This window comes from Durio zibethinus, chromosome 4 (genome assembly GCF_047325235.1).
Source record: "Durio zibethinus cultivar Kanyao isolate XHJ-2024 chromosome 4, ASM4732523v1, whole genome shotgun sequence".
NCBI classification, from domain to species: domain Eukaryota; kingdom Viridiplantae; phylum Streptophyta; class Magnoliopsida; order Malvales; family Malvaceae; genus Durio; species Durio zibethinus.
This window is the reverse complement of record NC_143165.1, coordinates 8512832-8526638: the sequence shown is the minus strand read 5'-3', so window position 1 is coordinate 8526638 and position 13807 is coordinate 8512832. Positions and strand designations below refer to the sequence as shown.

Here is a 13807-nt window from a genome sequence, read left to right as displayed (position 1 = left end):
AATTTTAAGTTTGACTATCATACTTCTTTTACATTCTAATCTTATACCTTTCATTACGTTAAATGATTAACTCTTTATTGTTTTTTCTTTTTAGTCCTTCCTTATTTAATACAACCGTCATTATCTTTCTTGATTTCCATTAATTTCGAAAATTATATAATACAATATTTTCATTTTCATTAAAAAAAATTGCCCGTGACAATGGTCGGGTCTACTGCTAGTTAAAATGAATTTTATATGTAAATTAAAAATAATTTTTTAAATGCACATGTGCCAAAAAAAAATAATAGGCCAACAAGTATTATGAAAAAACAAAGAGAAATGACTTCGATAGGGTTTTTTTTTTTTTAGGTTCGGATAAATCGCGTCCTCACTACAGCAAAACACTACCTAACTGTACGCTGACCCACGGCCGCTTAGGGATTATCTTGGGTTTCGGATTTCGGCTGTTCATTTTTCTCTATTAACCTAATGGTGAAGCAGACGAGAGGCCGTCGCTCACCCTCCAAATCCGGCTCCGGTTCCTCATCCCGTTCTCGGTCACGGTCCGGGTCTCGCTCCCGCTCTTACTCCGGTTCAGACTCCAAGTCCGGCTCCCGCTCTCGGTCTGTCTCCCGGTCCACATCTGCTTCTCCATCTGGCTCTCGGTCTAGATCCTTATCCTCTTCCTCTCCTTCTCGCAGCGCTAGCTTTCGAAGTCGCAGCCCGCCTTCTAAGCGTCGAAGGTCACTTATTTACTTCTCTCTTCAAATTTTTGATACTCATTTAATAAATTCATAAGTTTTGAAAATTTTCATGAAAAAAGATGCATTTTGTTAATAGTAAAAGGAAACCAAAGAATTCAATTTTAAATTGATTTGGTACTGTTTGGTTGTTACTTTTACTGGTTTCAATATAAGAAAAAAAATTGGAGAATAAAAGGCAGTCGTTTGACTTTTATATGGAACAGTTATGTTAGAATTGTGTTATGTTTTAGTTATTTTTGCATTTTTAATCAATTAATTTTGGTTTCTATCATTTGCTTTTGATTGCTTTCTATTTCTTAGGAAGCAGGAACAAATAAAATAAAGTATTAGAGTAACAACCGAAGGCAGCCCTATTTGGAATCTTAGGGATATCAAAATTTCCTTCCTGTGTTAATAGTTTGTAAGTTAGTTCACGTTATTGTTGCTAATAGCCGAAAATGCATGATTTACCTAATAATAAGTACTTGGAAACTTGGCTCATGGGATTCTAGTTCATCCAACTCACCTTATGCAATAATTTAACTCATTTAGTTATAGTTTCTTGGAATAGTAGGTAGCGCAAATTCTGTCATTTTCTTGGCAGTTGATATAGTTGGAATCTAAATATATGTATGATGTACAAGAGTTGGATCAAAATTACAAATTGAGAGGTTGTAATGTGGTCAATTTAATGAATTAAAACTAAGATTGTTGGATCCAAATGTCTTCTGCAATTGGGAATGCCATCCTCTATATTGATATTGGTGTCTCAAGTTTAAGATACTGCAATTGTCCCTCCCACCTTTTTTTTTTTTGGTTGCATGTGGTTATTACCCTTTTGAAAGTTTAATTAATATTTGTATTGGAGTTGTCTTTCTTTCCCTGACACAGTCCAGCTGATGCACCTAGGCGAGGTCGTTCCCCTTTGCCACAGTCTAAAAAGGCATCTCCAACTCCAAGGTAAAGCTATTTTCACTACAGATTTACCAGTATTGTGAGTTTAAGTTTTTGCAGAAGCTTTACTTTATATGTATTGCATGTGTTCTGTATTATTGACTACTAGGGAATGGATGTTTTAAAGGTTTTTAGTAAATGATTTAGAAAATGACAGAACTGTCGATGAAGAAACTTGTTTTTAATCTGTTTCAAGTTAGTGTATCCGGCTTTCTAGTGGTAGAGAGAATCAATAATTCTTTTAAGCAGTTTTTATTTTAGTTATTCTTCTTGTAGGGTACCTGTTATTTAAATTGTAGTTATTTTCTGCCAGAGAAGCTGACTTGTTTGGATGTCTTAGTGCAATATATGCAAACATACATTATGCTTTACTTGATAAGATGGGAAGGGGGTTAACAATATGATAATGCTTTGGAAAAAAAAAAAGAAAAAAAAATACAGTAATTGAAAAGGATTATGTTTATACTCATGTATTTATGTTGTTCTTGGCATTAATTTCAGGAAGGCTTCTCCTATCCATGAGTCTCTAGTTCTTTATGTTGACTCGCTGAGCAGGAACGTCAATGAAGGCCATCTAAGAGAAATATTCGGTTTGTGCTTTACCTTTTAACCTTTGAGTAGTGTAAATGCTTGACTCAGAATAGTTAATGCTTCTTGAGAGTTGAGGCACTCAAGAACCTATGGTGTATAACACTTTTATTGAATGATTGGCTTGTTAAATACTTTGTGACATGATACTGTCTACTATTAATGAACTCTTAATTAATTGAAAGAACTTGGTCAATTTACGAGGGCATTGTAAGTTTTATCTCGACTTGTTTGAGATCTTGTTCTAATATTTCCTGTAATTTTTTTTGCTGTAGGAGTTTTATTATGTCCTTTGAGGTTGTCTTTGTGTTCTAGAAACGTTGTCCTGTCTTTTAATCTCATAAATATCATTTGGAGAACTGTTATGAAATATTTCCCCACATATTTGGAGGTTCTAAAGATATTTTCCAAATTGGTACCGCACAAACCCATGTAATAGGTCCCACATTGGTTTTGTGCAACAATGAGACCATCAGGTGACAAAAGCAGCTTCTTTTTCAGGATTGATGCTTTTAAGGAAGAGTCCATTTAAGCCAATTCATTAGGGTTTGAGACCATTGTCTTTACATTAGTTCAAGATTATTAAAATTATATTATGCCTTTGGCAAGGGTGTTAACAGAAAGGGGGTGAAGTTTAGACTTTGACTTTTCACATGATCTTATGCGTCTTGGGATTCCTATTCTATGCATTCATTTGATCTCCATGCCTGCTATATTTATATGTTGAATAAGATTATAGAATTGTATGTAATTTGGATAATAGTTTGCTACTTCTGAAATGCGTATTATTTTGTTTACTTTTATGTTCGGATCAGTGTTTGTTTCCTTTATGTTTTTAAACAAATAGACTCTTCAACGGTTCAATGCTGATCATAATTGTCTTTATCTTCCCTCTTTGTAGGTAATTTTGGTGAAATTGTAAATGTGGATCTGGCAATGGACCGTGCTGTAAGTTCTTAGCAGTCATACTCATATCTTGGTTTCGATTATTATTATTATTATTATTTGACATGTTTCACGTTAACAGCTTAATCTTCCAAGAGGATATGGCTATGTTGAATTCAAGAAGAGGACAGATGCTGAAAAAGCTCTACTGTACATGGATGGTGTAGGTTTTGCTATAATGCCAAAGTAATAGTAGTAGTAGTTAGAGTTAGTATTTTGCAAGAATGATATTTTTTGTTGCTTTAATGCAGGCCCAGATTGATGGCAATGTTGTAAGAGCGAAGTTTACACTTCCTCCACGACCAAAAGTTTCCCCACCGCCAAAACCTATTGCTTCTGCTACTAAAAGTGATGCTCCAAAACCTGACACTGCTGGTGCTGATATTGAGAGGGATGGGATAAAACGACCACGGGAATGTATGTTTAACGTAGTAAAATTTCTGTTTAATTTATGCTTTGATTTGTATATTTAATTACTTACATGTTATTCAACTTATTAACTGATGGATATCAGTTTCTCCTCAACGGAAACCCCTGTCCTCACCGCGAAGGAGATCGCCTGTGGGTCGAAGAGGTGGATCTCCTAGACGACCAACAGAATCTCCACGTCGGCGAGTAGATTCTCCTATTCGTCGTCGTGCAGAATCCCCTTACCGTCGTGCTGAAATGCCTCCAAGGCGCCGACCTGCCTCTCCTGCTAGAGGTCGTTCTCCATTGTCTCCTCCAAGGAGGCTTAGATCTCCAGCAAGGTTTGGTTGTTATAGTAGGCTAATAGCTTGTTTAATTATTGAACTGTTTTCAAAAAATTTGACCCATTTAATCTTCTTCACAGGACCTCTCCTCGTAGGATGCGTGGTAGTCCAATCCGAAGACGTTCTCCTCCTCCAAGGCGCCGGTAATAATACATTTTAGCTATTTTCATAAGGCTTAAATATTTTTGCCCTAAGGTATAAGTGAAATGGTCGCAACGTATGAACAAATGAATAAATGCATAAGATCTTACTGACTAAGGAATCAAGAGTACTATAATGTATCAAAGATAAGCTTAGAATTGTTATTTAGGTAGTCATACTATGTCTTATTCATGTTGGCTGTTATAAGTGATACTTTGGTGTTGATCTTTGTTGTATGAAGTGTGGATGAGCTCAGACCAATTGGTGCAACTATAGTTTCATGTAACCTGGGTCTTACACTATTATATTTTATTACAGTTCACCTCCTCGACATGCCCGTAGTCCTCCAAGAAGGTCTCCCTTCAGTCGTAGACGGAGCCGTTCTCCAATTCGTAGACCTGCTCATTCTCGTTCAAGGTCAATCTCACCTAGGAGGTAAAACATTAATACCATAAACCTTTCATCTGCTGCATTTGTTTTAAACAATCTGTCTTCTTTTTCATTATCTCACTCTCTACCTTCCTGCAATATGCTAAATATTCTCAAGAAAAGTGACGATAAATAGAGAAGCTTATTAAATTTATTTGTATGGGCTGAAATTACTAGTAATTTGATTGACTACATTGAATGAGTGAATTTGAGCTTGTGCTGGTGCCTTTTATGGTTTTGTATGCCCCTATGGGCTTTGGCAGTATGAGAATTGACCAAAATATGATGTATTTGGGGTCAGAAGTGTGGGTAGTAGTCATATTTTTCCCTCTTTTTGGGCATATCATTTTTTTTCTTTAATTAGAAAGCTAGAATTTAGTTGATTAAGAAGAAGGAATACCTATTAATGAAAAAACACGAAATTTACTGTTGTTTGTAATCTTGCGTTTCCACCACTGGGATCTTATGTATTTTATCTTTAAAACAGAGGCAGAGGACCAGCGGCAAGACGTGGGCGATCATCATCCTATTCCAAATCACCAAGTCTGCGGAAGGTTTGCATTTGTTATTTTTGGTTCAATGAAGTAACTTATTTACTAGTTATTTAATATCTGGCGTTTTTTTTTTTCAATGATGACAGGTAACAAGGAGGATTTCAAGGAGTCGCAGTCCTAGAAGGTAATTTGTTTATTTATTTTATTCATTTTGTTACTAAACAATTTGCACTTTAAATGAAAATTTTATTTCATTTCTAGATGGTTTCTTTTTTTCTTAATTTATTTGTTGTTAGTCATTTGTGATTGATGCTGTCTATTCATGAAGACTAGGCTTTGCTTGCACGAGCATTGAAATGTTTCTTTTAATTTTGTAATATAACATTGATTTATTGTTGCCAAGTAATCGATAATATATGCTTTTTTTTTTTTGTGCAAAGCTACAATTTTACTAGAGGAGGATATTAGGATTTCTGAATTCTTGCGGGGAAGTAATAGTGCCATAGGTGTGTGTTATAAGTTCCAGGAATTGAACTTATTTCATGAAGAATTTTAAGCTTGAATGATCTTGAAACAAGTTCCAGGCATGGAATATATAGAAGCCAGTAGGTGAACGCAAATACTCTGTACAAGACCATTGGTAGTAAGTCATTGAGATGCATAATAGAAACAAGTTGGGAGTTTGACTATAAATACAATGAAATATTTGGAAAGTTTAGATCCAGCCGAAACACATCAAATTCTACCTAGTCAGTTAAACAGATGGACTTGTTCTTGAAAATTTCTCTGCAGATTTGAACTTATCAGAGTTTTCACCAAATTATGACGTCAAGGGATGTCTTTTTTTTTCATGTGCAGGCCATTGAGAAGGAGAAGCAGCAGCAACAGTAGCAGCAGTAGTTCGCCTCCTCGTAAGCCATAGATTATTTTGACGGGATTTTTTATTGCCTTCCTTGTGGAATGATGTAATAGAAGAGTTTGTAGTGACTTTTGCTCGAAAGTACTTATTTCCGTTGTGATCTACTTAATTGGCTTTTAACAACATCAACCCTAACAACGACTTGTCTCAACAATTTCTAGCTATCCCTAAATTTCTGTCCTTTTTTTTTTCAAAAGTAATTTCATCGAGTTATTACAAATTTGTTGATAAACCGTTTAATTTAATTAAAAATCGATTAAATTAGCCCTTGTCTTAACAAGACTTGAAGGATAGAAGTTCGAATATTCGATGTCATCGATGTCATAAGGTAAGCGCATGTGTCACAGATATAAAAAGAAATTTTGAATCTTATAGCATATATAAAAAGAAGGTTATTAAGATATGTAATGGTTCATATAGTTTTTTTGTTGTAAGTTATTTTTTTTAGAATAAAATTATGAGATTAGAATATGTTAAAACAAATAATATTTAATAAAAGTATAAATCGTAAAAAATAAATTGATTTGAGATATCGAATGAATAAATATTTAAATTTTAAAATAACGTGAATCAAAGCTTAAATTTTGATTTATGAATATGAATATATGAATATGAATATATGAATATATGTTCAATGAGATTATAATTTTCTTTTCCTTTTGCGTGCGTATGTTTTGTCTAAAATCCAATTATTTATAAATAACGTAAATATTAATAATAAATTAACGAACACTTATATTTTTATGAGCAGTCTAATTAGATGGCTGAACACTATGCATCTCCATATGGTAGTACGAGTCAATAGCTGACAAATATGTATTTCCATAATAAAACATTAAAAGAACATTAATAAAAATTATTTTTATTATTTCAATAATAAAAAATCTGGACCTACCAAGCACGGCCCATGAACACCTTTCAGGAATTAAAAAAAAAAAATATAGTGCCGCTGTTTTCTCTCGAGGAAATTCCATCCTCCTCTCCCCCTCTGCTCCTGACGTGCACATCTTTAGCCTTTCAGCTTTCAATTAATTACCTCGCTTCGTTTACTATAAGACTAGGAAGACGCTTTACTCAATCAAAGGCAAGTTTTTTTTTTTTTTTTTCCATTAAATAAATCAAGAATCTTCTTCTTCTGTTATTATTTATTTATTTATTTTTTGTATTTATGTGGGTCGATCGTTGATGGGTATTTCTTTTTGTTCAGTTTTTTATTTTATTTTATTTTATGAATTGGGTTTTGGTTTTCTTTTTTTTTTTTTAACTCAAAATTTAAACTCTAAAGCAAGTTCACTTTTTGATTTTTGCAGTTATTTCTTAGTAAGTGGAATGTTTAATGTATGTAATAGAATGGGTTACTTTGATTATTTCCAGATTTGATTAGAGTTTTACATACATAAATAGGGTCTGAAAAATGAAAAAATTATGGTGTTCCTCAATTCATTAGGGAAACCAATTGGTATAAAAATTAGCTTGGATTATTGTAGCTGCAATATAGTTTCCAATTATTATCCACTACGAAATTTCAAAGTCAGTGAAAGTACTTTTATGTTCTATATTCATCTTTTGCAAGCTGTAAAATAAAGAAAATTCTAGTCCCGTCCACAAGCAAATACCTTGACTGTTTTTGTTTCCTTGACCTACTTGTAGAAAATAAAACCGAGTCAATAACTGAGTTTCACCCGGCTTTGGAACTTGTTCACTTCTGAAGATGTTTCCGAGGACAACCTATTTTCAGCCTTGTAGGAATTTTAATCCGCCAAATTTCTTATGCAACAGGGGATAACTATCCTTTGATTGTTTTTATTTTTGATCTGCTTCACTGCTGTCTTTCTAATCCATAGTCTTAAGAAATGTTTTTAATTGCTTACTGTTGCCAATGTTGAACAATCTGAAATAACTTTTGGTGTTCATATTTGTCAGTGATGCCTAATCTTTCTTTATAGTCTTAAAATGTTTAATTTTATGGTGGTTAAATGTCTTTTTTTTTTTTTAATTTCCTGTACGACAGATGGTACCTGATGTCTTAAGTCCTTTGACTGATGCCAAATTTAATTTGTATTATCAATAGGTCATAACTATTTGTTGAAACTTAAGTAGCTGGTACATTGAAAGAATTTAATGGCAGGCAATGGCCTGCCATCTCTGGGTCGTGTAAAGCTTACTGATCTCATACCCTCTGAAGGCCTTCCTTCTGACTCTTACAAGCTATCAGTCTCTACTTTATCACAATCATTTGCTCAATATTCTGTTGCCATCATTCAGTTTCCAGCTAGTGATGGAGCTCTTTTGAGATCTGGTTTAGATTCTGCTCGCCTTTACTTCCAACAAAAGGAAGCATACCCATCTGCAGACCTGATTCACACAAATGATTCTCATGAGTGGTGCAAAACATCTGGTTACTATGCTGATCCCCACCTATGGCACGAAACGTATGATTACAGACCAGGCTTAACTCCTACAGAGCCCAGCAACGGAATGGAGTTTCTTCCAGGTGCTTTACCTGACATATTTGGCTTGCTTGCTAAGGCAGTGCGAGTTATACTGGATGCGATCAGCTATTATTTGAACTTGCGCAGCTCTCCCTTTACTGAAATACTTGATAATGTTCCCTTAAGAAACCGGGAAATATCTTCTTCAGTGTTATCTGTGTGCTGTCATGCAAGGCCTTCCTTTCAGGGGGCACAACACCACAATTTAACAACACAGGATGATGGCCAATTGATCATGTTCCCTGACCATGAGCACCAGGTTGATAAAAGCTTAATATCTGTTGTAAAGTCAGATAAGGCAGGATTGCATGTAAGAGATTTTCAAGGTCGGTGGATTCTTGTAGATGGGGACCTTGGTCCTCAAGAAGCTGTTGTTTATCCTGGACTTGCACTTTATCAAGCGACTGCAGGTTATGTCAATCCGGCACTGCATAGGACAGAGATTAATAATATGCCAGGTAACATGTATGGACGATGCTCCTTGGCTTTCAAACTCATGCCCAAATCTATGACCAGTCTCAGTTGCTCAGAGATGAGAGCAGCTGGTCATGGGGTTGAAGCTCAGTTCCAGCTTCCAGTACCAGTGGATGACTTCATGCAGAGATCTCACCCAACAGATCAGCTCTTTAATAGAAACACTTTTCAGAATTTCAATTTCCCCACAGCCCAAGATGGTAGGTGGTGTTTCTTAGTACATATGGTATTTTCTTATGCTACTTATGGCCCCAGAAAAGCAATAAAATGAAAGGGGGATATATTTTGTGGTTTTGAGCTATTGCTTTCATCTTTTTTCCACAGTTTTAAGCGGCTGATTCTCATTGAAAATTAGTTCCCTCACCTTGAAGTATTAAGTTGTTGCCATCTGAAATGGTTCTGCTTGTTTTCTCTTCTCACCAGATTTTAAGTCAAATTTCCTTTTGATCCTTTTACTCTCCCCAACTAGTCTAGACAGACTATTATATATCTGTTTTTTACCATTATAGATGTACTTAAGATTGGATCAAAATGCTTAAGCTGCTTCTTTTTAAAATTTGTTTACTAGATATATTCTAGACTTTTGTCACGAGGAGCCAGGAAACTAACAGTGACAGGTCATTTGTTTTCACTCAAGCTTTTGCTTACACAATATTTAAAATGCATAGTAGGAAAAGTATTTTCAACATTGTCTGACTAGTTCTCCAAGTGAAGAAAATTAGATTATGTCTAGAAATGTGCATGATATTCATGATAAACTAATAAGACTGTCTTTAACTAGTTTGGTGTTAGTTGGACAATCCTGGACTGGGGTAATTGTTGAATTAATATTTTTACTCAAAAGTCAGAAGACAAGGAGAAGATAGGGTTTTCAACAGTTTGATCCAAACAATAACTTTTGCTGTTTGGTTTGCTCAGCCATCTTGATGTTGATTATCCTTGTTATTTTTTTTCCAAGTAGCCTTAGTGAGAAGTTGTTAACAGCAGGTCCTTGGATCAATGAAATGCTGGTACAGGATCTATGAAGCCCTTGATGAGAAGAAGGAAGAATAATACAAGATGCAAACCTCTGCCTCCTTCCAAGAGATTACGGCTTGAGGCACAAAGAGTGCTTAAGGAAAGGGTTCAGGAGATTGCAGATAAGAAGGGGATCAAACTAAGGTTTTGTAGCCTAAAAGAGTGTGAGAATCACATTCATGCACCAGGTAGCCCTTGTGCCAATATTAGAATGGAAATTGGGTGGCCACATGGAGTGCCGTTTGTTCATCCCCATGATCTACCTAATAAGGCAAAGATTGGTTTTCTTGAAGCATATGAACCTGGTTGGACCGCAACTCATGGTATGGAATTAAGCCTAACGGAACCTGGACAGGCCAATCAACACTCAGCAAACTGTAACTGTACTTCTCTTGTTTATATTTCATTGTTATGCAAGCATTCATCAAATGCAATTTAGTTTTCATGTTTAGCATTTATCAGGCACTTGACACTAACCCTGAGTATTTTGAACATGCTGATTAACGTAAATTGGTTTTGCATTGACATGAATATATACTTAAGAGATTTGGATGTTGCACTTTAATGGGTTACATAGATTCCCCCAACTAATGCAAAGTACAATTTACTTTTCCTTGCCCCTTATGACAATTTTTTTATTCACTGGTTTTTGTTTGAACATAGTTCAACCATGTTCATGGACTATAAAGCTTGTATCTTATTGAAGTAGTGGCATTGGTGGGTGATTTCATTCTGGGGATTTTTGTTCATAACTCATTGTTCATGATGGTGCAATGCGGTGCAAGCATAATTTTTATGGTAAAATGCACTTTTCATCCAAGACATTGGTGTCTCAACCTTTCTTTGAGATGTGATGCTCTTTAATGCCATACCCCATCATGACATGGAGATTTCCAATCAAATACTTGATTCTTTGAATCTTGTCTTGCACCATTTCCCCATATTTTAACCCTTCTTGAGAACAAAGTGATATTGATTCTCTTCTGCTTTTTCCCCCACTTGTCTTTTTGACTTCTGAATGCTTTTAACAGAATGAGTTTTATATTTTTGTTCGCAGGAATCACCTTGTAGTTTCCCATGTGCACCTATCCTCAATTAGCTTGTACCTGGTTGGTTTGCAAGATCTCAATTTGGTGGGTTTCTTGTCGGCAAGCAAATGAATATTGTCTGCAAAAATCAATCTGCAGTTCCAACACGGCATAAGCTGTTTTGCCTAAATCCCTGCCCGTCGTTAACTGAACTGGATTGCACTGTTCAAGTATCAAACAAGACCAAGTCACCATACATGTCTGTAAACGAATGAATACATGGTGTCTGTAAATAGTTAGTTTTTAGGAAAATTAACTCTTTGGTCTTGAGTTTCTTTCTTGGTCATTTGTTTTTGGATTCGTAAGTTCTCTCCATGTTTCAGATTTCACTTTGTAGAGAAGAAATGGACGAATAACAGGGATCATCTCGGTTTGATGATTTGCTGGAAGGTTGCTGGTTCAGTGTGGCAGTTGATGCAATTTTTACAAATAGGTTATGGAGCTTGTTATCGTATAACTAACCTACTAAAGTATTGGTTGCTAGAATTTAGGGAACAATGGAACCAGTTAGCTAATATTTTGGTTGAGGGTAATCTTTTTCTTTAGTTTTAAATTTTTTAAAGGCCCATGGTCTAGACTTTCTTCCATGGTGTTTTTCGGTCGTCTTGACGAAAATTCCATTATTTTCTGCCTTGGTTTCTAATATGTTTTGTAACAACTCTTGTGCTTGCCGGTCCAGTCAATTGATTCGCAGCCATAAATCATAATGTAATTCCACTTCAACTTCATGTTCTTCAACAAGTTTCTTTGTCCGCTGGGATTGGTTACATCTTCCTATTTTGTATGACATCCACATTGCGGGGCAGATTATATATTTAGCAAGGTCGAAGAAATGCAATATGCAGGACTTGGCACTTCCAACTTCGTGAACCCTTAATCATTTGCATCCATGTGGAATTCATGGTTTATATTTATGGTGATTAATTGTGTATTGAAAAGTAATTGAAGAAACCTCAACCACCAATTCACAGCAGAATGAAGCAGCAAATTGCTTGGGGATTAAAAAAACAAAACTTCCAATCACAAATTACTCGAAGCTCCGTAAATACAAAAAACTTTCAATGCATGAAACTCGACTTGGTTTGTTTGGCATATAAAGAATGTTTGATTATAAATTGCTTGTATAACAACATCAGGTTAAATATAGACGAGAATTCACATTGAAACAGAAAAGCCAGCTCCTCCTACCTAACATCCACTTGGTCCCCATGTTCTAAAAACTTTAAAGATCCAACCATTGTTTTCAGGAAAGTTGTCATGATCTGAAATGCTCCTTTGACACTGGTTAGTGGAAACTTTAGCTGGATGTGCCTTGGGAGCAATTTAGATTTGTTAGATTTCCAACCTAATCATTCCAACTATTATAAGTTAAATTTAACCTCTGGAGTACAAGTCAAACCTACATTTATGCACCAGACACAGACAAAGCAATGAGAATCCATAGATTCATTAGAACTCATCAAGCCTAACAGCATAACTGCTTCCAGCTGTTACATTTACAAGCCCTAGTAAGGAAATGATTTAAGGACATTATCCAGAAGAAAACAAGCAAACCGAACATATAATAGTGGAGATGCAAACTGCTCCATGTGAATAGTGAATGATACGTACCAGCAATGGAACTGCGCCCCTTGAATTCCTGATCAAGCCTCCCTGCAAGGATTGAGGTGATGAGCATGTAGTGCTAACTGAACCTGGCGGAGATAAACACCTCCAACATGTGAGTTCTGTCAGTCAGTGCTTTTGATTCCTTCAGAATTAGTCACTTTCAACTACGAAGTGGTGGTTGGTTTTCAGAAGGCAGCTCAATAAGGGTCGCATTTCCATAAAGCTCTTCCAAATTGTAAACTTTGTTGAGGAAGAAATATGTAGATAACGACATCACCTGGAATTATGACAGCAAGAAACATTGCTAAAAGATTAACAAGTAGGAAACTAGCTTACTTGAGCTAGGGCCTTGATATCGCTGGATTTTAGTGTGCCAGTTATGGTAATTCTTTCCATGCTCATCAACATCATGATCAAATAGATTTTTCCAGTTTTATAAATAGACCTTTTAGTATTTACAAATTATTTCTTGCAAATATTGTTTGCCCTTTAAGTCAATTTTCCAAAATGTTTCTCCGGGCTGACTAAACAAAATATCCCTTGCTTTTTGTAGCCTGTTTCATATTTGCCATATATGGAAAAGAAACAAGAGAAAGAATAAAGATAGTAAGAAGGCACAAAATCTATGCTGGCTGCATCAGATTGTTTTGGCACCAAATTTCATCCCTAAAGTCAAAATTTGCCTTATGTTCATTGTCCTATGCCAATTACTATAAAACAAATGTGTCAATGAATTGTCAAATTAGACTACTTACCAAAGTCTAAAAGTCCAAGAGTTTGGTTTTGTATCTCTAGATGGAATTTTTCCATACTTTCTCAGCCAAATATCTTATTCTGGATCTATAATGAAACTTGGAAGAAAAGAAATCCATTCAAGAACTGCTTCAAAGTTTAAACCATTTCCCCAAAGGAAAAAAAAAATTGTCAAAGTACATGCAAATTTTAGTTATTTGGGAAAGTATCAGGGCATGCACAATGAATTGTGTTAAGTAAATTCTTTCTGGTAACCTTCACAGGATCGCATAATTTCCTTCTTAATTTCCCAATTATTCACAAGCATGCTACAATTGAAACTAATAGGACAAAATCATACTTTGCTTTGGAGTTATCCACTACAACATAGTTGGCAGTCATTGCTGCTGCGGAACTTAAGGGCTTCAATATTTAAGGATGACCAGACA

General features: G+C 35.3%; 2 protein-coding genes across 5 annotated transcripts; both read left to right on the top strand.

Annotated features, from left to right (window-relative positions):
- Positions 1–313: 313 nt before the first annotated feature.
- Positions 314–6147, top strand: LOC111288158 (uncharacterized). Of its 2 annotated transcripts, XM_089759386.1 has the most exons (13): positions 338–605; positions 684–725; positions 1617–1685; positions 2181–2269; positions 3169–3215; positions 3295–3375; positions 3464–3629; positions 3727–3961; positions 4045–4107; positions 4424–4540; positions 5022–5088; positions 5175–5212; positions 5887–6147. In XM_089759386.1, the coding sequence occupies exons 1-13, from the start codon at positions 472–474 to the stop codon at positions 5948–5950; spliced, it is 1212 nt and encodes a 403-aa protein (XP_089615512.1). In that variant the 5' UTR covers positions 338–471; the 3' UTR covers positions 5951–6147. The 2 variants fall into 2 exon arrangements, with proteins under 2 accessions (XP_089615511.1, XP_089615512.1); XM_089759385.1 differs by having other exon boundaries at positions 314–725.
- A 761-nt stretch (positions 6148–6908) lies between these two features.
- Positions 6909–11603, top strand: LOC111289098 (uncharacterized). Of its 3 annotated transcripts, none has more exons than XM_022879971.2 (4): positions 6909–7031; positions 8019–9113; positions 9930–10307; positions 10988–11603. In XM_022879971.2, coding segments are annotated over exons 2-4 (1425 nt in total). In that variant the 5' UTR covers positions 6909–7031; positions 8019–8068; the 3' UTR covers positions 10990–11603. The 3 variants fall into 3 exon arrangements, with proteins under 3 accessions (XP_022735706.2, XP_022735705.2, XP_022735707.2); XM_022879970.2 differs by having other exon boundaries at positions 9930–10313; XM_022879972.2 differs by having other exon boundaries at positions 9930–10253; positions 10988–11407.
- The last annotated feature ends 2204 nt before the right edge of the window (positions 11604–13807 follow it).